Source organism: Tympanuchus pallidicinctus, unplaced genomic scaffold (assembly GCF_026119805.1).
Source record: "Tympanuchus pallidicinctus isolate F22 unplaced genomic scaffold, pur_lepc_1.0 scaffold3, whole genome shotgun sequence".
Taxonomy (NCBI): Eukaryota; Metazoa; Chordata; class Aves; order Galliformes; family Phasianidae; genus Tympanuchus; species Tympanuchus pallidicinctus.
In genome coordinates this window covers 81,268,435-81,294,360 of record NW_026294747.1, presented here as the reverse complement: position 1 = coordinate 81,294,360, position 25,926 = coordinate 81,268,435, and the positions used below count along the sequence as shown (strand labels likewise).

The window sequence follows — 25,926 nt, the reverse complement described above, 5'->3', positions numbered from 1 at the left end:
AGTCAGTGCCTTCCAGTACCATCGTACAGCAGTGGTGGTACAGCTGCTGCTGATAGATAATAGGGGTGGATTTTGTATCTCTTAGGAGTGGGTCCCACACCACTATCCAAAACTCCTAGCTAGAATCAGCTGAAATGATTCTGTGACAAAGGAATCGCAGGGAGAAGGTAATTCTGGAGTTCCTCTGTGCAGTACAGTGTAAAAACAGTTCCTAAGGGTCTTCAGCAGTGAGCTGGGCAAGGATGCAGCACAGCAGGTGTGTGTTTGTGGGAGGGCCGGCTGAGAAGTGCTTGCTGATGCAGGGGTTTGGTACAAGAAAAATTTTCAGGCCGTGAAGCTGCTGGGTGAGCTCCTTTGCTTTCAGAGAGCGGCAGCTCTCTAGAATGAAGAGCAAACTATTTGAAACCACCCATAAAATGCTGTCAGTGTCTCATTATGCAATTCCAGCATAAGTACAGCAGGATCAGAACCACCCTTAGTGCCAGGGTTGGGGTTCAGGCCAGGGTTGGGGCTTGGTGGCATTTCCTGTTGGAAGGTATTAGGAAGGTACCTCTCTCTCACAAGTGTGTAGCTGTTATTTGACTCTTCCAGACAAACCAGTTAAAATCCAGCGCTGATCTCCATGTCCCCCATGATTGCCAAGTTTCAGGAAATTCAGTACGTTATTCCTTGGTACGTACACATTATCCTGACAGCACATAAGCATTACACTAAAGAGCCTTTAACCAAAATCCTGACTAGAACATCGTGACCTTGGCTTGAGAGCAGAAAGCAGCACCGGGGCGGGGCCATTGGCCGCCGAGCTCCGAGCCCGAGGATGAGCGGCGGCGGCGGCTTCCCGGCGCGTCCCGGCCCGGCGCTGTCTGCCCGCGGCGCCCGCATCGCCGCCGGCGTGCCGGGGCTGCTGGACGGGGGCTTCGCCCTCTACGTCTCCGATGCCTTCGACCGGGAGCGCAACCCCGAGGTGCGGGCGGCTGCCCGGGGGCTGCGGGGAAAAGGCGCTCTGCCGGTGTGGTTCAGTGTCGTCTCTTCCAGGGCATCGTGAACCTGGGGACCAGTGAGAACAAGCTGTGCTTTGATTTGATAGAGGAGAGAGTAAGTGTGGCAGCCTGCCGGCTCCTTTGCTGTTTTCTAACAATTTCAAAGCGTCCGGGTAACAATTTAGCGTGGAGAAAATCGCCCGTAGGGCTGCTTTCACAAGGATGCACATCACACGTACTGTGTGAATGTTGTGTCTGCTAAGTAACATAATGAAAATTTGCCGCAGGTTGCAAACCCCAATTTGGTTTTGCTTCAGCTTCGTAAACAAAGAACTGAAGGTGCTCTATTTTCGCAGACACAGCTGTGCTCCTGCAAGGGCTGTATGGTCGGTGCCCAAACGAGTGTCTGCTGGCAGAGCCACAGCTCAGACCACGGAGTGCTCAGTGTGCAGAATGCAGGCTTGGAGCAGAATTAATGCTACAACTGAGAACGTAAACTGCTGTTTGCAGGGCTGGGCTCTGAGAGCAGCCTTTAAAGAAGTTTTTTTCCCACTCTATTAATTCTAGTTTACCTGCTTGAAAACAAGATGTTCTGGCTCAGGTGCTGGCAAATTGGGACCTTGTGGCCAGACCTTCTGTTGGGAGCACGTTAACTCCTGTGTTCCTTGCATGCTGAGATGATTTGCACCAGTGCAACTGCTGGCAACTTTGTGCTGGTGAGGGAGGACCATGCACAAAGCCAGTGTCCAGCTCAGCTAAGGGGTCAGCAGAGCTGGCAACAGTTGGAGATTTTTATAGGAATGAACCCAAACTGGGGCCACAGTGAATATCAGACAGTTTACACAGGGACACCTGTGCTGAGGGCAGGAAAGCCATTGCTGATAGCACAGCTGCTTTCCTTCTGTAGTACATAGTGTGTTATTTCTGCTGGTTGAGAAGCTCATCAAGGTTGGTATTAACATCTGATGTCAGCAATTTGGAAAGAATTGTTTGGGCTTTGATACATCTCAGCAGCAGTTATGTGAGCAGCTGGCCTGCTTCTCCTCTATGTGGGATTAAGTATATGATGGAGAAAAGCAATAAGTAATTCCTTCATTCTTTTCTTCCTTTGTTTTGATGTCTTAATGCTGTTTCTAGTATCTTAGAGAAGTGCAAATCATAAAACTTTATCTAATATATATTTCTTTAATATTCTCCATTTCCTTATTGTTATTGAACAACTAAAACCAAAAAAGTATGGTGCAGCAGAGTGGAAGATCCCAATTACTCCATGCTCTACATTGTCTCTCTCTCATGTCTCCAGCTCGCACGGCCTGACATGGACTGCCTGCAGCCCGATCTCTTCCAGTACCCTGACACGCAGGGTGCGAGGAGGTAAGAAGTTCATCTTCCCCTTTCTGTCCCCGCTTGAGCTCCATGCTCATGAGTTGCAGTATGTGGCTTCATTCTCCTGCTGAGCCTGAAGGGTGGGTGTGCTAATGGCAGCTGCTCATGGATGTGCTTTTGCTTGCCTGGCTTTTTGTTCTGTCATTTTCTCCATCCTTACAGTGCTAAAAACTGGCAAAGGATCTGGTGTCTGGCTGGGTGCAAGACATGGGCACAGGCAGCTCTTCAGAGCTGAGGGTGGATGACTCCTGGGAGGGCTCATCCCAGACTTAGAGTGGGGTGAATGGGAGCTCTGTGGGCTGCCAGGCCTGAGTACTGCTCCTGGAGAACAGTGGAGCAGCCTTCACCACACATGGGAGCTCGCTTGGAGCCATCATTCACCAGGTCCCACTGCTTCTGGTGCCCACATCCTGGTGCTCCACTTTGGCTCCAATGAGTTTCTTTATTTTCTTGCTTTTCCACTGTGCAGAAATAACAGCTGAGTCACAGCCACTGCTGCTCAAGGCTGCAGATATCTTCTGTGTGCTTTGTATCTCACAAAATGTAGCTCTCTGTGTATCTTAGGAAATTATATTGTTTAAGCTGTAGGAAGTAAAAAATCTTCAAGGCTTTCATAACAGAATGGTGTGTTTGTTCTTTTTGGTTGTTGTTTTTTTTTTTCGTTTTGTAAACTTCATTTTTCTATGCATCTTTTGTGCTTTTTCTTCTGAGAAATATGCAGTTACATCACTGACTCTAATTCTTCTGTATTTTAGCTTCAGAGAAGAAATTGCCAAATTTCTGACTCACTATGCCAGAGCCACAAAAGAACTTAGACCAGAACATGTAAGCAAATTGCCTTATGTCTGCAGTTTATTTTGTCTTGAACTGATAAAAGATAAGTAAACATGAGCACAAATGTCAGCAGGATACTGCAGGACAGATCTATGTCATCCCAGAGCACAGGAGTTGAGCAGGGGCCTTACGGCGGCTGCAGCTCCTCACAGGGAGCGGAGGGGCAGCGCTGAGCTCTGCTCTGTGTGACAGCGACAGGCAACGGCATGGAGCTGCGTCAGGGGAGGGCAGCTGGGGGTCAGGAGAAGGGTCTGCACCAGAGGGTGGTGGTCATGGAACGGGCTGCACAGGGCTGTGGGCGCAGCCCCAGGCTGCTGGAGTTCAAGGAGTGCTTGGACAGTGCTCCCAGATATGAGATCTGATTTTTGGATGTTGCTGTGTGGAGCCAGGAGTTGGATTTGATGACCCTTGTGGGTCCCTTCCAACTTGGGATGTTCTGTGATTCTCTATACATGATCTACAGAAGCATCAGTAGTGCCAATTTTCTATTTGAAAAAGTGGTCAGTGAGTGACAGTCGAGCACTTTGTATGATAGTTGTGGTTGTGCGGCTTCTTCACGCTTCTGTTTTGAATTTAAACCACAGAGGTGGTGGTATCTCAGCTAAGGAGCATTTGTTCTGCTTTTTTCAGATCACTGTCATGAATGGCTGCTGTGCAGTTTTTTCCACTCTGTCAACTGTGCTGTGTGACCCTGGTGGTGAGTAAAAACCTGAATGCTTTTTGCTTGAAAGCATTTATCAGTGCTTCAGGGAGACCTGAGAGTGGTCTGTCAGTATCTGCAGGGCTGTAAGAAAGAAGGGGACAGAAACCTTAGCAGGATCTGTGGTGATAGAACAAGGGGAAATGGTTTCAAACTAAAAGAGGGGAGATTTTGACTGGATAAGAGGAGGAACTTTTTACAATCAGGGTGGTGAGCACTGGAACAGGTTGCCTAGAGAGGTGGTAGATGCCCCATCCCTGGAGACGGTCGAGATCACACTGGATAGGGCTCTGAGCAACCTGTTGTACTTCTTGGTGGCCCTGCTCACTGCAGGAGAGTTGAACTAGATGATCTTTAAAGGGCCCCTTGCAACTCAGATGATTCTGTGATTCTGTTTACAAGTTAAAAGTGAACATGATAGCATTGTGTCTAAATGACAGCTTGCTTTCCTTATAACTGGATGAAGCATAGCATGGACTTAGCGTTTCTTTGTTTCTAGCAAAATATCTTTGAACTAATGCCTCCGATTATTTCTATAAGGTTGGAAAACATTTGCGGTACCAGCAGGCCAGCCACTTTCTGGAACATAATCTATAGGGTTTTGGGGAGGAGCAGTATAGGAAGAGTGTAAAGATAACACAAAGTGAACTTTGAAGAGTGATGAGAAAAAAAGATGGGAACTACATAGAATCTGAAGAGAGCAGCACACAGAGAGAAAGTGGACTGGGGAAGGAAAGCATCCATAAGGAATTTGGGAAAAGGGAGTAGATCTGTAGCAATAGAGGGATTTTCAGCCAAGAGAATTCCTGGAGTAGGTGTGAACAACATCCATGGGCACCCATCAGAGTGGGAAGGTGAGCAGGATGACTTCAGCACATGGTGGTAAAGAGGCTGTGAAATCAGTTTTGCTTAAAATGGTAAAGAAAATGTTTACTCAAGGTTACTCATATTCATGTCCTACTTTAATATGTTCAGATTATTTGCATTTACAAAGCTTTAACAGAAACTCTTTTGCCTGAAGACTGACAAACTCCTTTCTCCCCTTCTTTAATAGGAGGAAAGGAAGTACACTGTCCTCTCTGAAACCCTGTCACATGGGGTATTGGCAGGGAAGCACCAACCTGGGGCTTCTCACAGAAATAAAAAAGCAGGAGGGAAAGAAGTTCCATGATGCTGCAGGATTCCATGCTGCAGTTTAGCACTTTAGCAGCCAGGGAGAAGTACTTAAGGTTTGCAGTAGTTCCTGATGAAAAATTAAGAGCACATTGACAAAATGTTGTGAGCAAGATAGTTATTTGTCACTATTTTATTAGAATAAGTCACACAGCAAGTTGACCAGGTCCATACCCTTTTACTCATATGACTTGATACACATCTACTATTGAAAATGCTAGGGAAGAGGACTGGGTAGAATTCAGGTTGACTGACAAGTACAAAATTTTCAACTTAGTTTGAATATTGGTTTAGGCTGCAGTGAATCCTTTGAGTTGAAATCATGTCAAATTCCTCGACTGGTAGTTCAATTTACTAGTGTCTTAGCAAAGTGATTCCTCATGAGAAACCTTAACTTTCCTAACTTTTTCCTTTTTCTAAATACTTTCAGATGGATATCTTATTCCAGCTCCTCACTATGGTGGCATAAATTCAAAAATGTGGCTATATGGTGGACTGCAGCCCGTGCATGTGCCCTTGTCCAGTGAGGTAAAGACAGGTTCATATGCTTTAGCAGTATTCTTCCCTCCTTGAAGCAGTGCCATCAGAAACTGTAGTTCGTTTAGCTTATTTAAGAGCCAGTATTGAGTATGTTTTTCACTGGGTGGGAGTGTTTCCTCCTTTGTTCTTGCTGATAGTTTTTCTCCCGTAGGTGACTAACGAAGAAACTCACCCTTTCCAGTTAACAGCTGAAAAATTAGAAGCTGCACTACAGAGAGCGAAAAAGCAGGTAGCAATAGCAGTGTCTTCTGATTTTTCAGATTTTCCTTATGTTTTTTTTAAGTTGCATATGCTCTTGGTATCAAACCGTTTGTGAATCTTCATCCATGCAGATATTCTGGAGAAGAGGAGGGGGAGTCCAACTCTAGCAACAGGGATTGCATTTGTTTCTGTAATCTGTAGCAAAATGCAGAGAAACTCCTCACTGTGTTTTATGAATAGATCTTAATTTGTCTTTCAAGACTAAGTCTCTTGCTTGGTAATGGAACTCAAAGTATAGTAAAGAAGCTGTTGTTCAGATCCTAAAAAGAGAGAATATGTTACTGTAATAATGTGTGTAGTTAAGTAAAGGAATTTGTTGAATGTGCTTCTGAGGAGGGCTCTTCTGGAGCACAGAGGACAGAATCTGCTGTACCACAACGTCACTGGGAGCTTGGTGGGGTCAGGAGGTTTGGCACAGGATGTTTCTTCCACTAGGATGGTTCCTCAGAAAATATGTAATTTTCACAGGATTTAGGAAATGTCATTAGACCAAAAGTCTTAGCATTTTGAGTTGTTTTATTCTGATCAGGTTTGTGTAAATGAGGATATTATTTCTCATATTGTTAAATGTATTTTTTTCCCTCTTTGTCTTTGGAACTTTTTTTTTTTTTTTTTTGTAGAAATGCTTGGTTTTGTGAGTGCCCACAAAGCAGTGCTCACCAGTGTTTCAAGATCAAATGCTTCCTGTTCTTAGTGTCTTGGTGTTTATGGTCCACAAACTTCTTGGAAAACTACAAATGCACTCAGCCTTTGTGCTCTTCCTTGATAGAATCCAGCAGGGGAAGCATAGGATGAGTAGTAACACATTTTATCAAAGATGTGGTGAGGGTAGTGGTGTTACAGAAGACTAACACAGATTTGTTATGTCCTTTTCTAGGATAGAAAATAAGGTTTAACAACAGATACCACAGATAGGCACAAGTAGGGTCACTTGTAGTAAGGTCACATATAAAAAAGTGGATATTTTGTATACACATGGATGTGTGTATAGTTTTTATTTTAATGTAAGACATGTCAAAGCTCTCCTATTTACCCAACTGCTTCGTCAGCACAGTGCCTATGTTTAGACACCATCTGTATGTCTGTGTCATCAGCCAGTGCCTCTGCCAGTCTGTGTGAGACTGAATGTGCAGCTGCCCACCAACCCTCCTTGCTGGGCAGGGTGTGAGGGCCATGCTCGTGTGATGTGGACTGCCCAGACAAGGTGTGGGGTCACAGGGCAAGGTGTGTGATCCTAGAGCTGAAACTGATCTCGTGGGTAACATTGCAAACATCTGTTTGGATACGTGCAAGGTAGTAAGCAGACTAGAAGTGCAGTTGTGAATCTGCCATCCCTCAGCAGCTGTTCCTGTGAGCATGAATGCCTCAGCATCTTCTGCTTAATGTGTGTCAGCTGTCAGATATGCCAAGCACACTTTGGGTTTAGTATCTGCATCGTTCCCCATTAATTTTTTACTGTTTGGACTCCAAGGCCATAAGCTGAAAGCTCCTACTGTGAGCAAGAGCTGAACAAGAAACCATTAAATTTCAGACAAATTGCATATGGAGGGGAAAGCAAGTATTGGTGCTTCCACCTAATTTAATTTCCTGGAGTTGCTCTGGAGATGCTTAACACAAATGATCTCCTTCAGAGAAGGCCAGGATGGACTGAGAATATGCAGTGTGTCCGTTTTTCTGAAACTTAAATGTGCTGAAACAAAAAGTACTGATTTAAGTTTATTCCAAACATGAAGGAATGAGGTAATGCCTCATGCTGGTGCATTTAAAGTCTTGAAAGTTTTTGTTGCAGCCATTAACTGTTTGCCTGCTTGCAATCAAATCTGTTTGGAAGTGTATCTTAGGACCACTGTTCATCCCCCCCCCCATCGTGATCTTGCCTGTTGGGGTCAGCGGATGCTTCAAATGAGCATTAACCTGAGTTTCATTCACTAACAAACCTTTTGTGTGTGATCTTGGCATTTCACAGGGTGAATACTGAAACAAAACCTGCAGTTTAATCTGCATGCTAATGTATACCAGCTATAATTCAGTGATTTCTAAAAGCCAACTTTCCATGGAAGGGAACGGTCTGCTCTTGCTGCATCCTCCAGTTTCAGTTTGGTGTCACTGCTGTCTCCCACTGCTGGCTTTTCTTTTTTTCAGGGCATCAGAGTGAGAGCATTAGTCCTCATCAACCCTAACAACCCCTTAGGGGACATTTACCCAGCGCAGTTACTGAAGGAATGCCTTGACTTTGCACACAGGTTTGAGCCCTGGCACTATTTGTTTGGTATTCAGTTTTCCATTATGCAATACAGCGATGAAGAAAAATTACCTTTGTTACCTCTTGTTCTTTGTTCCTGTTCTGAGGAGGTGGCATGCATGGACTTGAGCTTGGCTTCTGTGTACCCTTTGTGCTTGGCTTTTCTGGGAGCACAAAAATAAAATGGGATCTCTCGAGATCCAACAGTTTGTTTTGAAATGAAATACTATTGGGATTATTTAAAAAAAAAAATCGTGTGATTTCTATGTGTGAAATCAATGTGGTGAATGTAATAGCAAATAGGCATGCTATTATGGATACTTTGCCATGTCAGTAGTTAAGATTATATAGAAATATATATATGTGGAAATAAATTCATTTTAAATACATTAAAATGCCTGTATTTTTTATACACAGACATGAACTGCATGTAATAATGGATGAAATCTACATGCTGTCTGTTTATGATGATACCACCTTCACAAGTGTTCTTAGCTTAGATAGGTAAGTGTGATTTCTTAGCATGGGTCAAGATATTTAATCCAAAATGGAAACTATGCCTTTTTAAAAAAACTTTCTGCTCAGCTAGTATAACTGTGTATTTCTAACTAATTCATATTCAGGTCTTTGCATCTGTGGGAATTGTTAATACAAGAGATGCTTCTAGAGTGACATGAACAGATCTCTTGGTTGTAGCTAATGTGCATGGCATAGTAATAGTAATCAAAAATTGACAGAGCCCTTCATCTTTCTCAAGTGACCTGCTGCCATGAGTCTCTTTCCTGACTAGTGTGCTGTTGGGCACTTAGTGTTCTCTAGCAGGAGATGGAAAGAGTAATTCTTCAGGAATGCTTAAACCTATTGGTATCTGACTAATAGAACTTCTTTCTCCGGAAGTATGGTCTTAACTGTATAATTATCTCACTGATAGGAAATTTCCAAGTCCATCCAAGTATAACCAAGTAGTCAGCTACTGGTTGTTGTCTCAACCACATAAGATCATAAGCTATAAATAATGCCCGAAAAAATGCTGTTATTGCTGTGAAAGTTCACCTAGCTTTATTAAGCTGAAGAAGGAAATTTCCAGGCTTAGCCCTATTAACTCAGAGTTAGACAAAGGAGAAAATAGCATCTTCTTCAGTAGTCTACAATGGAGTATTCTGTTTGATTGTACCAAATCATGTAAATACATGACCTGAAATGTTCACCTCTCCTTTCCCCGGCTTGAAACACAGCAGAGTGGAGCAGAGTTGTTCTCTGTTGAGCACAAGACCCGTTTTGCATCCCTTATGGAAATACTGCTTTTGTTCTAATATAGGTGTGAGCGCTGACTGTGCAGCAGGAATCTGGGAAATATAACTGGTCTGTTACATCTTACTAGAAGTCCTTTTCTGTTATTTCATGTCTGTGCCTCCTAGAATACTACATGCGTTTTGTTACAAGTTCTCTGAAAACATCCATGCCACTTGAAAAGTTTAAATGCTAATTTCACTGAAAATGAATTATAATTTTACATATTTAATCATTTTTGTATGCCTGCACAACTTGTTCATCTACAGCAACAATTCTTATCTTCTTTTCTCATTCAGTTTACCAGATCTTGAACGAACACATTTCATGTGGGGTTTTAGCAAGGTAAGTCAAAATATTATCTTTGTGTTTTAAGATATTTCACCACAAAACTTATTTGAACTATTCTGACATAATTTGTATTACATATAACAAACTGAGCTTCTCTTTATTCATTACTTTCTCCCTTGGTGGTCTAGAATTTATTAATTTTAGCAGTTTAATTAAGGATCTACTTAACAGAAACAGTTAATGCTTATTTATACAGCCACCGTTGCTATATTTTCTGGGGAAAATTACAGTGGAAGCATGCATATAAGCACCTTCTGATCTGTAGCATTTTGTCTTTTCTTCTCTTGGAGGGAACACTGAACTGATGGCTGATTGGAACAGGGGTTTAATGGGGTATTATGGAGACTGCCAAGGGCTTGAGTCAAGCCTCTTTCAGTTGTTGGCCTTGAAAGCAATCTTGGTAAAGCCAGTGGTCTGTCTTTCATTATTCTTGCCTATAACTAAAGGTACACAAAATATTTATCTGAGAAACACGAAAGGCTTCAAAACTGAGTTAATGAAGAGCAGTGTAGGGCTTTTAACCAAGTTGTGTTATTTTATGCTGCTTTGCCAGTGTTGCCTTCACATTCTCCTTCACCATCTCCTTCTCCCTCTGCCTCTCCTGTCTCACAGTTGTTTGGATGTTACTGATTGTTTCCTGCTGTTCTTGGGACTGCATTTGTCCAAGTGTGCTCCAGAAGATAAGTTAGATGTTTCCAGTTAATGTAATGAGCAGAAATTTCCATAGCCACTTGTTTGTTCTGCAGTCCTGTCAGGCTTGGGTAAATGAGACCTCCAATTTGGCATGGGGAATGTTTGCAAAGATTTCATGATGCAGGCGACATAATCTTACACCTCCTGTTGCAGACAGGGATTAATTTGGTACTTTATTCAGTGGACATTATACTATCTGTTTGTGTTTGTTTGTTTGGGGATGGAGCAGTCCCTGCATTGTACATAAAATGACCCTAGGAATGGCAGTAGGTCAGTATTTTTAACTTTGATGTTACTCTATACTTTTTATCCAAAATTTCTTGGTCATGGTCTTTCATTCTTTGCTTGGCTAATGACTTCCTTGCTGTTAATGCTCAATGAGGAGCTAAAGGCTGTTTTCATTAATATTAAGAATTCTTTCATCAGTAATAACGCAAGAGATATGCTGATAATAACTACATTGATAGATGTTGCTTGCCATCGAGTTGGTGGCTTGCAGTAATAGAACTTAGGATTTCATGTCTTGTGCACTGAACCCATATGGCTTTCTGCATAGGGACTCAGTGAAATTTGACTTTAATATGTATATGCTATTGCATACTTACGTAGCTTTTGGAAATACTTCTGAACCGTGACTGTTGCAGAATACGTACTTCAGTAGGCTCTGATGACAATGCCAAACTTAATTTTTGTAGTTACTCATCTGTTCTCAATATTTTTTTATTCTTCATCATAGAATCACCGACTTTGGAAAAGACCTCCAGTATCATCCAGTCCAACCATCCACCTACTACCAATATTTCCCACTAAACCATGTCCCTCAGTACAACATCTAAATGTTCCTTGAACACCTCCAGGGACAGTGACTCCACCACATCTCTGGGCAGCCCACTCCAATGCCTGCTGTGTTATCAAATGTTTTATTGTGTTATCAAAGCTTATTTTTGCAGAGCAGGAACATTTATTTGATCAAACAGCTGATGTGGTAACATGATGGGGACTATGTGGAGCTTGCTGGGGGTCCATCCCTGTGGGGATCCACAGTTAGCCTGACTCCTATGAGGCCATGGGCATCACAGGCCTAAATGGCAAAAGCAAGGTCTGCTTAGTTACTACGTTTGTTGCTTCTGCTGTGCTGAGGTGGTGGTCACGGGTGGTGATCTTTTACAATAGGGAACTGTACACTTTGATCAAGAACAAACACTGGACGTAGAAACAAGATGCAATGTAGATATGGTTGCTTAGGGAGGCCTTGAAACTGTTGAGACTTGTATGCAAGAAATACACAATCATCTATATATTTATATATATGTGTATGCTGGTGTGTTGGATATAGAAGAGTAATAATACAGGACTTTCTTAAGAACATGACAGAGGCCTCTGGTTGCTGAACTGCGACAGTAATGTACCTTTTCTTGAGATTTATTTTCCTTTACATCAGAATGATTCTAAACTCGGTGGCTTGATAAAGAACAAGCATAAAGTAAAAATTGCTTCTCTCCATCTTCTTCTTGTCCTCTCAGGATTTTGGTATGAGCGGAATCAGAGTTGGGGTACTGTACACCAGAAATCATGAAATACAGAAAGCTGTGAATCAACTAGCTGTCTTCCACAGCTGTCCTGGGCCCGTTCAGCATGTTCTCACTCAATTCCTTAAGGACAGAGGTTAGCCCCACTAGAAATGTTCCATTGAGCTGGTTGTGGTTTTTTTTTTTGCTTTGTTTTTTTATTATTATTATTATTTTTTTATTATTATTATTATTACAGGTGCAAATAAATAGAATTTTGTTTGTCTTGATTTTATAGATTGGTTGGATAATGTGTTTTTTCCCACCAACAAGAAGAGACTTAAGGAAGCACAGAATCTTCTTGTGGATGGACTTGCAGACATTGGAATACCTGTGCTGAAAAGTTCAGGAGGACTCTATGTGTGGGCAGACTTCAGAAAAGTATGTAAGAGCTTCGAAATAGTGGGAATGTAGAAGCTGAAAATATGAAATTGTGCATGTTGTTAAGTGCTTTAATATCTGGTCATAGAAAGCTCTTTCAGTCAGTGTATTTGTTCAATCTTTAATAATAATTTATTTTCTTTTTTTTTTTTTTTTTTTAGTTCTTAAAATCACAGACATTTGAAGCTGAACTCGAACTATGGCAGAAGCTCCTTGATAAGAAACTCCTGATTAGTCCTGGAAAAGCTTTTTATTGTTATGAACCTGGATGGTTTCGACTAGTTTTCTCTGATTCTGTGACTAAGATTTATTTATGTAAGTTGGTTTTACTTTTAATACATCATGTAGTAGCATGCAAGCCTTGGGAAACATTAGCATTATTCAAATCTGCTTATCCCCTCTCAGCTTGTGAGGGCATTATTAGCCCTTGTATGAAACTGAGAAATACTAGAATAGCCCAGAACGTTGGTTACTGAGCACTACTCTTGGGTTATGTCAAACCTTTCCAGTTTGTGGAATTGCATCTTAAGAATTGTTTTTTCTATATTGGAAGTCGCTGCTGCTTCTTGAAAATTATCCATTATATCATGCTGGCATTCCACAGCACCCCTAATCTGTACGTGCTTCATAGGTGAGATATGAAAAATTTACCCATTCTTTATGCACTAAAATACATAATCTTGAACAATTGCTATATATTATTGGCAAAAGGGATTTCTGTGAAGTAAAGGAAGTGTATGGGGTAACAAAAAAAAATGTAGGTTGGGAGGGAAATCTACTACTTCAACTTCCTGCTGAGAGTGGGGCCAGGTGCTAAGTCAGAGCTCAGAGCCTTCTTTAATCAAGTTTCAGGACTATCTAAAAACAGATTACACAGCATCTCTGAGCAATCTGTGTCCAGTCAACTTTTCCCTTCTATTTTCACCATTTCTACTGGATAAGAAAAGCTTGAACTGAGTTATGTTTCCCTTTGATAGGTATTGAGAGACTTCAGCAAATGCTGCATGCTGATGATGCCAAACTAGTTGTAAACAACACATCTTCTACTGCAGACTCTTCATGCAGCCCAGAAAAAGATTCTTCTGGCATACCATCAAATACACCACGAGATGATGCCTCCCAGCTAAAAAATATATTTGTTTTTTAAATTTATCTGTGTGTTTAATTACTGATGAAATTTAGCATGCTTATGTTTACTAAAGGATTACATTACTTAGGTATTTTTGGCTGTAACATTGCATAACAGTCTCACTTCACTGTGACTTGGCATTTCTAGTCATGCCTGTTGAATGGAATTTGAAGAAATTGAACCTTTTAGATATTCTGAAATTTGCCCTTGTTGAGCACTGCCTCCAGCTTTATTCAATTTAAAGTGTATTAAGCATCAGTGAAAAGCAAGAAGTCTTACATATGTACCTGGGTGGCAGATTATAAAATTTTGAACATACTGGTAAAAAGTATGCAGATAGCTATATGTAGTGGGCTGCATATTTTAATCAGAAGACTGCAAATACTAAATCAGGTCATATTTAAGTTCTAAATTTTTGTAGCTGTCAAAAATAAGAGATACTGTCAATAATTTCAAATGCCTGTAATGCTCCAAAACCAGCAGTGTAGTGCAATACAGGGTTAAATATCAAGTTTTTAAGTAGCTCACTACGTGCACATGAGATGTGTGCCCATGTTCAGCATGTTGCAGCAGTTAATCCTAAGATCATGTCACTCCTGAGTTTTGCTCTCCTTCTCACTTTGTTGAGCTTCCTGTTTGCTGCTCTATCAAATTACCAAGCATCCAGAAGTACAAATGATAGTCCTTAAAAAAGATATTCACAGTAACCATCACCATCCCCTCAAACATCTCCCATCTTCTCTGTAGTCCGTAACTTTTCACTGGGGTTCAATTCTGACAATAAATGCAACATAATTCATTGATCAAGGGGCCATCCCATCAGTGAGGAAAATATTTCACTGATGAGTCGGTATGTTGTGTTCACTCTCTCATTAATACACTTCTACAATATCTTAAGATTTTTTCCATCCGTAGAAATACTATTACATGAAAATACATTCCACAGCCACCTTGCCAGAATGCCTCAAGGAGCAGTCCTGTACTTTCCTCTAGGTAAAAGTGGCACTTTGCTGATAGTTGAGGGCAGTCAAAATATTTGGCTTTGCTGTGTGTTCAACCAACTAATAGCAAAGTAAAGAAGAAGATCATAGCAATGGGTATGAAAAGTCCTTGTGCTGCCTCGGTATGGTCTGCAGAGTGCTGCACTTCCATGGGCTGACTTTGGAGCTCAGTCACTGTCTTTGTTAGATCCTTGTAAGAAGAGGGAAGAAAACAGCACATATGTTCAGTTTTGCATTTTGGAATTTCTGCAACTTACATTAAAAGAGAAGTACTCACCATCTGTTTTATTTGGCAAGAAATTGCTATGTAAAAGGGACAATATAGAGAACTGTCACAGAATCACAGAATCGCAAGGTTGGAAACGACCTGCAAGATCATCTAGTCCAACCACCCTCCCATTCCTATTAGTACCACAAGCTACTAAACCATATCACAGCACATCACCCAGGCGCCTCTGAACACTGCCAGGGACGGCGACTCCACCACCTCCCTGGGCAGCCATTCCAGTGCCTGACCACTCTCTGAGAGAAAAAGTTTCTCCTAATGTCCAACCTAAACCTCCTCTGGTATAACTTCTGGCAGTTTCCTTGGGTCCTACTATTTGCCTGGGAGAAGAAGCCAGACCCTTTTGCACTACAACCTCCCTTCAGGAAGTTGTACAGTGCAATGAGGTCTCCCCTGAGCCTCCTCTACTCCAGACTGAACAATCCCAGCTCCCTCAGCCGCTCCTCATAAGCCCTGTGCTCCAGACCCCTCACCAGTTTCATTGCCCTTCTCTGGACAAGCTCCAGGGTCTCAATGTCTTTCTTGTATTGAGGGGCCCAAAACTGAATGCAGTACTCGAGGTGTGGCCTCACCAGTGCCGAGTACAGGGGGATGATCACCTCCCTGCTCCTGCTGGCCACACTATTTCTAATGCAGGCCAGGATGCCGTTGGCCCTCTTAGCCACCTGGGCACACTGTGGGCTCATGTTCAGCCAAGCATCAACCAACACCCCCAGGTCCCTTTCCTCTTCACAGTCATCCAACCGCTCATCCCCAAGCCTGTAACGCTGCATGGGGTTGTTGTGGCCAAAGTGCAGAACCCGACAATTGCCCTTGTTAAACCTCATCCCATTCACCTCAGCCCAGCAATCCAGCTTATCCAGATCCCTCTGCAGGGCCTCCCTGCCCTCAGGCAGATCTACGCCACCTCCCAACTTGGTGTCATCTGCAAACTTACTCAGGGTACACTCAATCCCTTCATCTAAGTCATCAATGAAGATATTAAACAGGATGGGCCCCAGCACCGACCCCTGGGGGACACCACTTGAAACAGGTCTCCAGCTGGACTTCACTCCATTGACCACAACCCGTTGAGCACGGCCCTCCAGCCAGTTCCTCATCCAACAGAGGGTAAAACTGTCCAAGCCACAGGCAGCCAGTTTCTGCAGAAGGATACTGTGAGAGACTATGTCAAAGGCTTTGCTGAAGTCTAGGTAGACTACATCAACAGCCTTTCCCTCATCTACCAGTCTGGTCACCCAGTTGTAGAAAGAGAAAGAGATGAGGTTGGGTCGTAGAAGGAGATGAGGTTGGGTGTCAATGTCTGATTTACAGCAAGAGGATTCTTCCAGAAAATGATTGCAATCCCCTGTTAATGATAAGAAGTCTTAACTCCTTTCCAGCAGGGACAGAGGGCTGTTCAACCCTCAGGACTGCAAAATTATTTGTAGACAGTGGACACTTGGAACCCAAAGTAGAGAAAAACATTGGGAAGACATGCATTCCTATCACCGCAGCCAAGAAGCAAACTGCTTCTTCAGCTCCTGTATATAGAAATGTTACTTGGCCATCTCACTGGCAGCAGGGAGATACAAGTAGTCCAGAGATCACTTGTATGCTTCAGCAGCTAAGCCAAATATTTCCTGATTCTGGAAGGTAAGAAGTGCAGCTTGCTATTTGTCTCACCCAGTTTGTTGGAGAAAGGGTTTGTCTTTCTCAGGCCAGCCCTAAGAAGCAGCCAATCTGCAGGCCACAGCTCTCAGCACCCCCATGTCACGCAGCGTGCACAGAGAGGGGACAAACTGCAGCACAGGGGAGTGGGATTTGAGAGCTTCACCAAGAGCTTGTAGCAAAGCAATGACTTACTGATGAAAAAAGCAGGATTAATGTCATACTTACAGTAGCAAAGAACAGAATTCCAAACAGAGCATACAATGCCTGGAACTTCTGTGAGGAAGAACAAAAAACTTGAGTCAGAATCACGTAGAAATAATTTCATCATTGCATTTGCACCTCCAGCTGAATCCAAGAAAGGCCACACAATGAAAACAACAGGATGGAGCAGTTAACCTGAAACAGGCAAGATTCTACTTCTGTCACATGCCTACCTATGCTTGTTACAGGATTTGGAAGAAGCAAAACTCATTAGTTTATTATATGGGATAACGTACAGCCCATGTCTACTCATCAGATGATTAAAGGTTAACTTTTCCTAAAAAGTGGCTGACATACCCCAGCCAGACCAAATGGCCTCAAATTGTGCCAGGGAATATTCAGGTTGGATGTTAGGAAGAATTACATCTCTGAAAGAGTGGTCAGGTGCTGGAATGGACTGCCCTGCGAAGAGGTGGTGGAGTCACCGACCCTGGAGGTGTTCAAGAAACATTCAGATGTTGTACTGGGGGATGTGGTTTAGTGGGGAAATATTGGCAATAGATGAATAGTTGGACCTTAGAGGTCCAACTATTCTTGGAGGTCTTTTCCAACCTTGGTGATTTAATGGTTCTATGAAGTGGTTACAGGTACTGCAGGACACAGACTGACTCATGCCAGTGCATCCAACAAGCACACATCCAGTAAGGTACTTACGTATGAGTTTATAATGACACAGGCAATTGCCCCAGCAACCCACAGGATGCTCAAAGTGCTCGTTATGGTGAAGTTCATTGGAGGTTTCTGGGGACAAAAAACACAGTGACGCTATTTTTGCTGCAATTAGCCAGCACATCTTTGAATCAAAACAATACACGATGTGCAGGGATGTTGATTAATGAACTAACATAAGTGACATGCATAAAGACAAACCCAGAGACTACTGCTGCTGACTTGACTTAAGCTTTTGCTCCTCTTACTCAGTTTATTAATAGACCAGTATTTCCATAAACCAGATTCTTGTCCTGCTTCTCCCTCCTCTCCCCCCACAGAATCATAGGGGTTGGAAGGGACCTCCAGAGATCGAGTCCAACCCCTCTGCCAAAGCAGGCTCCCTACACCAGGTCACATAGGTAGGCATCCAGGCAGGTCTTGAACATCTCCAGAGAAGGAGACTCCACCACCTCCCTGGGCAGCCTGTTCCAGTGCTCCGTCACCTCACTGTAAAGAAGTTCTTGCACACATTCGTGCAGAACTTCCTATGCTGCAGTTTCTGGCCATTTCCCCTTGTCCTGTCTCTACACACTGCTGAAAAGATTCTGGCCTCGCCACTTGGCCCCCCACACCTTAGATATTTATAGACCTGGATCAAGTCCCCTCTTGGTCTTCTTTTCTTAAGGTAAACAGACCCAGTTCACTCAGTCTTTCCTCATAGGAGAGATGCTCCAGGCCCTTCACCATCTTTGTGGCCCTCCGCTGGACTCTTTCCAAGAGATCCCTGTCTTTTTTGTACTGGGGAGCCCAGAACTGGACGCAGTGCTCCAGATGAGGCCTCACCAGGGCAGAGTAGAGGGGGAGGATCACCTCCCTCGACCTGCTGGACACGCTCTTTTTAATGCATCCCAGAATGCCACTGGCCCTCTTGGCCACAAGGGCACACTGCTGGCTCATGGACAACCTGTTGTCCATCAGGACACCCAGGTCCCTCTCCGCAGAGCTCCTCTCCAGCAGCCTGTACCTCATCCCCCAGCCTGTACTGGTGCATGCAATTATTTCTCCCCAGATGCAAGCCTCCACTCTTGCTTTTGTTAAACCTCATCCAGTTTTTTTCTGCCCAGCTCTCCAGCCTGTCCAGGTTTTGCTGAATGGCAGCACAGCCTTCAGGTGTGTCAGCCAATCCTCCCAACTTCGTATCATCAGCAAACTTGCTGAGGGTGGCCACTATTCCCTCATCAAGGTCATTGATGAAGATGTTGAACAAGACTGGACCCAACACCGACCCCTGAGGAACAGGCCTCCAACCAGACTCTGCATCGCCAGTGACGACCCTCTGTGCTCTGCCAGTCAGCCAGTTCTCAACCCACCTCACTATCCACTCATCTATCCCACACTTCCTCAGCTTTGTTATAAGAATGTCATGGGAGGCATTTTCATGTTTTGTTAATCCTTTAACCTGACTTTCAGCTCCTGCTGCCTTCCCATTGATGCTCATCAGCATTTCTGATTTCATTTCCAAGAAACAGATAAGTGGTGATATAATCATGAGTAAAACCCCATAAATACAGCACGTTCTGTGGTATAAATTCTGAATTCTCTCACATTAAGTGTAGGGAACCTTTGGACAGAAGAGAAAAGCTGGGACAGAAAGAGGGAGATTGGTCCTATGAGTGTCAGCCTCCAGCACAAACTGTTCAGTTCTGTTTCTTTCTACTTTGCTAGTTTTTGAGCGGCATACAAAGTCTGCAGAAATTGAGCAACTCTAATAGTCAAAACAGATATAAAACTGTCATTAATATCACAACAACTTAGATTACTTGAAGTTACCTAGAATGTTGTTAATACTTACATTTGTCTTCTGAGCAAATAAATATAATAACAGGGTTGCAGCTGCAGTTATTCCTCCAGCTAACATCACTGTCTCTGACTCATAGGAGCTAGGACACAAGAGACAACCTGTTATCTCACACTGTGCTTTGTGCTCAAGCAGAAGGTAAGGCAGTGAAAGAAAAATGGTTGAAGGACTTACTCTGAAATAATTCCAAGTATTGCACTTCCAATTGCTGTCTACAAAAAAAAAAAAAAAAATCAAAAAAATCACTCATCACAGAGAAAATAATCCTTTTGATGATTGTTGGAAATCAGTGTTATCCAGAACATTTGCCTCACAGAATGGGAAAAAAAATTCCATGATGGATATAATGCAGGCAGATTTTTTTAGATGACATTTCTCGCTGAGGAGAATTTTAAATGTTGTATCAGTTGATGATATGTGAAAGCACTTGAAGAATCGTGGAGTTCAGCAATAGGCTTACCACTGTCAAGCTGTAAAAGGCATTCACGGAACCCATTTGGCTGGCTGCAGAGCTCAGGAGGATAAGAGCAATGCACATCCTAGTTAAAGAGAAAAAAAAAGCAAAGAAAACATTTTTAATGAGTGATAGTTCCAATAAAGACAGCGCAAAAACTGCTAACAGTTTTAATACTGAAAGCAAAGCGTTCAGATTTCCATGTGCTCATCCGTCCAAGAAATATTCAGTGATTTATTCCAAAGTATTTTTGCATTACTGAAATGGAGTCTCAATTACACAGGCTGTACTGGTTGAAACAGAGCAGCATTACATACTTGCAAGTGAAGTAAATAAACTTTTTTTTCCCTGAAATATTTGTCATATATTTGTGTGGATATCAGAAAAGACTTTTTTTTTTTTTTTTTTTTTTTACCTCTAACTCACCTAAGTGAGCATCTCTGAAGATCTGCAACCTTGTATCAGAAGGCTGCACCCAAGAGAGAACAGAAAGGCCATACTGTTCATCATGTAATTCATGCCTAGCAACTTTTTGGTAAGCAGTATATCAGCATGCCCAGAGGCTTTACTTTCTGCTTTTTCTAGGTCCTTTCAGCCCCTGAGCATGGTGAGCAGAGATTGTTCATACAAATCATTTGAGATTTAGAATGGATACTGAGATATAGGCTGGATAGAAGGAAAAGGTCCCTTACAATAAGGGTGGTGAGGCACCGGCATAGGCTGCCCAAGAGGTGGTTGACGCCCCATCCCTGAAGGTCACGGGGAGATCAGGATCTGAGCATTCTGATCAAGCTGTAGGTGTCCCTGTTTATCGAGGGGAATTGAATTAGATGATCTTTAAAGGTCCCTTCCAATTCAGAAAGTCCTGAGATTCTATGACCATAGCATTTACCTGAACTTGAAGCCTGGTATGTCATTCTGGGTACTTACACAAAAGTGAGGGATATCCAGTAATAGTTCCCCAGCTGGAGCCGTAGCCTGGACCTGCAAAGACACAGCAGAAGTTAGAACATCCTATGAGACTGCAAAGCACGTTGCAGCCTATCCATGGGGTTGCTGAAGCCTCAGGGATAAGGTCATCCCAGCAGGTGGGCTTCCATTACATTTGGGCATAAAGCAACTTCTCCTACTTTCCATTTTTAACCACTGAGCGTAATCTTGCAACAACTTGGACCTCTGGGTTTCCATCTTTTAGCTACAGAGTCACTCCAAACCCCAGAGCAGGCTCTGGAGAAGGCATGCTCTGATGAAGAGCTGAGGGATCATGGAATCATTTAAATGCATCAGGGCTGAGTTGTATTCACAGCTGTAGAGAATCTCATTACCTGCAACTTCTCTCGTTAGCACCTAGGGAGGAGCACCTTCCAGACCCAGGCAGCCAATCAGCTTAACCACAGAGACGTTGCTGTGAGAGTGACTGAACAGAGCCTGAACTTACCAGCCCAGAAATCCCACTGCTACTGTGAGATAAGTGGCTGCCAGCCCATAGACCTTCTTGCTGAAATCTGGAGAGACCACATAGACAATGTTATTTCAATCATTTCACCAATGCAACAGAACTTGAGAGTAAAACTATGCTACCCCAAGAATATGTGGTGAAAGAGTGAAATGTTCCTGCTTCACTTGTTTGTCAAGAATTTCCCCTGGGAAGCCATCAAAAGTCCAGTGGGAGCTGTGGGAGGCCAAGGGGCATGGCCGCTGGTGGCTGTTTCACTCCATGGCTACAGCTGCAGGGTGCACTGCCACTTCCTATTTCTTTTGTTGGTTAACCAACAGCTCTGTAACAGCCTTATAGGCCTCTTGTTTACTTTCACTGTATACCCAGTGCTGACTGGTCACTCAGAAATGGGCTGCTTCTATGCTGCATCTGCATTCCCCTGCACAGCCTGGACACAGCCTGGGTGCAGGCATCAGCCCAGCAGCGCAGGGATCCACTGCTCACCATGCTTTGAGGTAATGCAGACTTTAGTCTCCATCTTTACTGGGTATGTTCTATATGGAACAAAGATCACATTTATTGTGGTTGCTGATATTGTAAATATAATGATTAACAAAGGGCCTTACTGGCCCTACGGTACTGAGAACAAAAATCTGTATAAACATGATTTTGTTCTGCCTGCTGTTAACTGTTCTGGATTAGAAAGATGATACAACCAAGTTCAATCTGTTATTTATACAGGTGGAATCGATACATGTCTTAGCTCCCCATACACATCTCCACAGAATTATGGAAGTGACTCAGACCAGTAACAACAGAACATTATATTCTGTGATTCTCTCATTCTTACCCATGCAGTTCCACTTACCATCAGGGGGAAGACCCAAATCCTTCAGTTCCCTTTGGTCCCTCGGAGCTGGAGGCTGTGACCATGGCCTGCCTTGTGGAGGCTCCCCAAGGTCTGTGCTATGGGATCCTGGGCAGTCTCTGCTTCCTGCTTCTACCCTGTGCTCTTCCATTACGGTTGCAGCTTTGCTGAGGTTCTTTGGTGATGTTTGTTTGCAAACATCAGTGTCTTCACTCACAATAACAACTTCTTCTTTGGTAACAACAGCTCCATGGGGCTCGTACTTCCTGATGAACTTCTGAAGCACCTGGATGTCTGTTTAATGAAAAGTAAATATAATTGGAACCAAGCTGCGGACAAAGAGGTGGCTTTCATCCGAAATCTAAAAAAAATCACGCGGTCCTGGGCACCAGCTCTCTGTCGACTCAGAACAGTCAACCCAAGCATCTGTTTCTTTCCATAGGAAAAAAAGGGTTGCTTCAAGAGCTTCTGAAGCTTTTTTGAGGGAGAAAACAGAGGCCGTATTGCGCTCAGGATTTCTCTGGGGACAAAGCTGTGTCAGAGGTTCCAGCTGCCTCCCTGCACCACGTGTGTTCATGGTCCTTGTGCCCATCTCTTTACTGAAGAGCATCACTCCCTCCTGTTCAGTATCACTGATTGATTTCTTAACACAAATCATTCAGCTGACTCTAATAGAAATAATTTTCCATGCAAGTAATATCCAACACAGTCAACAATCCCTTTCTTTCTGATAAATGTCTCACTCTGATAAACTCATGCCGCAAGGCAGTCTGTGGCAATGAATCCGAAATATATAAGCAGAATTTGGGAACCTCTTCTTCCCAAGCCTAGATTTCAGCAGGCCACTATGAAAGAGAGTAAAGATACCTTGTCCTGCTGGTCAGCAATGCATTCCTTGAGAACACTTCTCTCTCACATTACAATGCATACAGCATTTTCCAATTACCTCTCCTTATAGCGTCAGAACACGGCAGAGTAAAAATGTTGCTTTGGTGGCATGCACAAGGACTTCTTAGTGCATCCTGATGACGCAGGTAGAATGTCAGGAGGTCTTCATTCCTTCGTTTGTGGGTGATTTGTTCTGTCCTGTTGCATCTCTTTGACTCAAACCTTTCATTCCCACTGCCCATTGTTGGTGCTGGGTTCTTCTCTCCTGCAATTTCCCACCTTCCAAAACAATGAGTGACTATTAGCTCCAAAAGGAGAACCAACTGCAGACAGCATGGTGAATGACCAAGGGAAAGCTTTCACCACTTCCCAAAGACACGTCCTCTACCGGTGAGATCTGGATGATCTCTATGCACCTGTCAGTGCAGCACTGGGTCTATCGGCCGGCTGCAAAGTCTGACTGTGCACAGTATTCCTGGCACTGCCCTTTAAAAATTAAATGCGCATTCAGTAGGAGATCAGCAGAGGTGGTAAACTAGAAAAACTCACCTGTGTTGATCTCTTGCTTATAACCAAGGAAGGGGCGGTAGTACGGGCTGTGCAGCAAGCACTGGGTGTTGGCCGGACAGAGCCTGTCCTTCCCTATAAGAAACCAACCACAGACTGTGGAGGAAATGGGAGTAGATCCTGCAGATAGAGTTGGCCAAAACAAAACCAAAAGCAACTGCTTTGTGCCTACCTGTGAAGTCTGCATATCTCAGCTGTGACTTGAACACTCCCATGCTGAGATAAGCAGAGGTGGCATGTTGAAAACGTATCCATATAAGGCTACAGCTTGTGACGAGTTCTGTGGGATAGATATGGGAATGCGTATTGCAAAGTCCTTCCTCTGTAGGCTCTTGTCAGGCTCAGCCTACGCATAATGCCCCACGGCTCACCTTGAGCAAGCAAAGACTTTGAGAAGAGGATCTGCACGTTAACTTTGGTTTTTGGTGGCTAACAATATCTGCCAGTTCAAGTGCTGGTTTTGAACTCTTCGCAAAACTTTGATGTAGAAACAATGAAGGGTTGAGCTTGGAAGAAACCTCTGGAGGTCACCTGCTCCAAGCCCACTGCTGAGAAGATCTGTTGGCTTGCTGTAACCCTCCTCCTTTCAGAGCAGGTCCTATCTTGAGAGCCCTCTGTGCTATGTGCTCTCTTTCTCTAATGTCTCTCTCTTTCTAATCTCTATTCCCTCTTTTGCCAGCACTCAGAAGCATCGTTTTAGATCAACACAAGAACAGCACTGTGTTATAGCTTGACTCTTCAGACCTCCAACAATGGCCAAAAGCCAGAACATGCAGGAGAAGGGTATTAAGAACTGTGCAGTCACTGTAAGACTTCCTGAAACACCCAAGCAGTCCAAAGGTGAGTGTTGAGGATTCCTCACCATTGAACTGACTTTTCCAGTTCTACTGCATCTTTTTTATGTAAGCAGTCATTCAACAGAACACACATGGCGACACCACAGATGTCTATGACAGAATAATTTGTCAAGCTTTCCCTTGTTATCCTCTACCAATTTCCAGCACTTAGTTTTTGTACAGCAGAAAGCTGGTGTTTTCATGGGCCTGGCTATCAAAGACGGGTTTTGATGTCTGATTAGCAATGATCACTAGGTGCAGAGCCTATCAAATTGCTTTTCTTATTCCTATCCATTTATCTATTCAATTATTACATTTCAGTTGCAAAGTGCACTCAGCAAGTTTTGTGAAGGTCTTCAGTAGTATTTTATCATCAACTTTTTTGCAGGCCTGGAAAAGTTAATTGTTAGTTGTGGTTGTTGTTACTATTTCACTCTCCAGTCCCTGTCACAATCATTTTCAAGTCTGTGAAACAGCATGTGACCAGGGAGCAAGTCCTTGCAGGACCATCTACGGTCATTTAGAAATAGTCTTAACTCATTTGTTTTTCTTTCTCTGAAACACTTTCTCAGGTCAGCTCTTTCTCTTTTTGGCAGTGATGGCTGTTTGCACAAAACAGAACAACATGTGATAAGTCCCCCACAAAGACCTGTTCTGGCATAAATATCTCCTTAGGTTTCCAAGCGTTGGAACTCATTTGGCACCTCTGCTACAATAGCTTTATCACCTTTTACACATAGCGTGCCTGTACAGCTCCTACAACAACTCTGTTGTGGCTCTTCTTGATTGTGAAGTTTCATAATTATCATGCAGCTTACTCACTTGAACCTGAAGGCCACGATGATTTCCTTCAGAACACAGGTGGAGACCTCAGATCTCTTCAGTGCTCACACTGCAGGCATTGAATGGCATGGAGAGGAATGGTTGATCATTGTGTTGCCATTCAGTGCAACATGAGTAGGCTGGAGAAATGAGCCAGCATGAATCTCATGAAGCTCAACCAAAGGAATTGCCAAGTCTTGCCTCTGGGGAGGCCCCCTATGTTCTCTGTCCCTCACAAGCAACAGGAAGCAGCAAGCTCAGGGATTCCTAAGCACATCACAATGCTCTGAGCTGACTGGCTTGTAGAACAGTTTGTGCAGAAAGCTCTTAAAGCTCTTCAGTATTTGGTACTTTTCCGCTTCAGCTGCTTAAGTGTTTTCATTACTCCACTGAGACTATCAGTATATAAAATCGGTCTTTATTTCCTTTTCCTGAGCAAATGTTTAATTTGAATTCAGGATTATTTTTCATATCATTGTTAACTGCAAAGACTGAAAAAATGCACACAAATTTATAACAATGTACAGTTCATACTGTATGTCAGTGTTGCCTTACTCAAGAAATAAGGATATATTCCAACAGGAGGAAGCAAGGTGATAAACCCAAATAACAGGCTTGAAATCTGCATTCAGCTTTGTAAGAAGGGTATCCTCATACATAAACAACATTTAGCAGAAAGTTACTTAGGCCCATGGGGCTGAAAAACACTCCCTTAGAAGGTGACAGCTAAGAATACAGCCAAGTGACTGATAGGCTTAAGCCTGAAGAAAAAAATGAGTGCAATAGAAAATTAGTTACTGCATCACTGATCAAGT

At 43.2% G+C, this 25,926-nt stretch overlaps 2 protein-coding genes across 5 annotated transcripts; one reads left to right on the top strand and one right to left on the bottom strand.

Annotated features, from left to right (window-relative positions):
- Window positions 1-112: 112 nt before the first annotated feature.
- LOC128085252 (1-aminocyclopropane-1-carboxylate synthase-like protein 1) lies at window positions 113-13,551 on the top strand. Of its 2 annotated transcripts, none has more exons than XM_052692363.1 (14): window positions 113-672; window positions 1,036-1,095; window positions 2,284-2,354; window positions 3,122-3,191; window positions 3,831-3,897; window positions 5,504-5,601; window positions 5,765-5,842; window positions 8,017-8,117; window positions 8,534-8,620; window positions 9,706-9,751; window positions 11,974-12,115; window positions 12,257-12,399; window positions 12,561-12,714; window positions 13,377-13,551. In XM_052692363.1, the coding sequence occupies exons 3-14, from the start codon at window positions 2,299-2,301 to the stop codon at window positions 13,544-13,546; spliced, it is 1,212 nt and encodes a 403-aa protein (XP_052548323.1). In that variant the 5' UTR covers window positions 113-672; window positions 1,036-1,095; window positions 2,284-2,298; the 3' UTR covers window positions 13,547-13,551. The 2 variants fall into 2 exon arrangements, with proteins under 2 accessions (XP_052548323.1, XP_052548322.1); XM_052692362.1 differs by lacking the exon at window positions 113-672 and adding an exon at window positions 803-964.
- LOC128085253 (uncharacterized) lies at window positions 13,547-25,304 on the bottom strand. Of its 3 annotated transcripts, none has more exons than XM_052692365.1 (11): window positions 23,436-25,304; window positions 22,945-23,165; window positions 21,999-22,292; window positions 21,131-21,197; window positions 20,623-20,676; window positions 19,699-19,777; window positions 19,413-19,450; window positions 19,233-19,320; window positions 17,384-17,470; window positions 16,694-16,741; window positions 13,547-14,719 (listed from the first exon to the last, which is right to left on the bottom strand). In XM_052692365.1, the coding sequence occupies exons 2-11, from the start codon at window positions 23,126-23,128 to the stop codon at window positions 14,582-14,584; spliced, it is 1,077 nt and encodes a 358-aa protein (XP_052548325.1). In that variant the 5' UTR covers window positions 23,129-23,165; window positions 23,436-25,304; the 3' UTR covers window positions 13,547-14,581. The 3 variants fall into 3 exon arrangements, with proteins under 3 accessions (XP_052548325.1, XP_052548327.1, XP_052548326.1); XM_052692366.1 differs by lacking the exon at window positions 23,436-25,304 and adding an exon at window positions 23,250-23,422 and having other exon boundaries at window positions 13,654-14,719; XM_052692367.1 differs by lacking the exon at window positions 23,436-25,304 and having other exon boundaries at window positions 22,866-23,044.
- Window positions 25,305-25,926: the final 622 nt, after the last annotated feature.

What these genes read in the sequence shown, in the direction of transcription:
- LOC128085252 (XM_052692362.1), top strand. Translation starts at nt 818, where the DNA reads ATGAGCGGCGGCGGCGGCTTCCCGGCGCGTCCCGGCCCGGCGCTGTCT. An exon ending in ACCGGGAGCGCAACCCCGAG is followed by an intron (nt 965 to 1,035) that starts GTGCGGGCGGCT and finishes CGTCTCTTCCAG; the next exon opens with GGCATCGTGAACCTGGGGAC. An exon ending in TCAATTCCTTAAGGACAGAG is followed by an intron (nt 12,116 to 12,256) that starts GTTAGCCCCACT and finishes TTGATTTTATAG; the next exon opens with ATTGGTTGGATAATGTGTTT.
- LOC128085253 (XM_052692365.1), bottom strand. Translation starts at nt 23,128, where the DNA reads ATGGGCAGTGGGAATGAAAGGTTTGAGTCAAAGAGATGCAACAGGACA. An exon ending in TTCTGACGCTATAAGGAGAG is followed by an intron (nt 22,293 to 22,944) that starts GTAATTGGAAAA and finishes TTCATTAAACAG; the next exon opens with ACATCCAGGTGCTTCAGAAG. An exon ending in GAATTCTGTTCTTTGCTACT is followed by an intron (nt 14,720 to 16,693) that starts GTAAGTATGACA and finishes TCTTCTTACAAG; the next exon opens with GATCTAACAAAGACAGTGAC.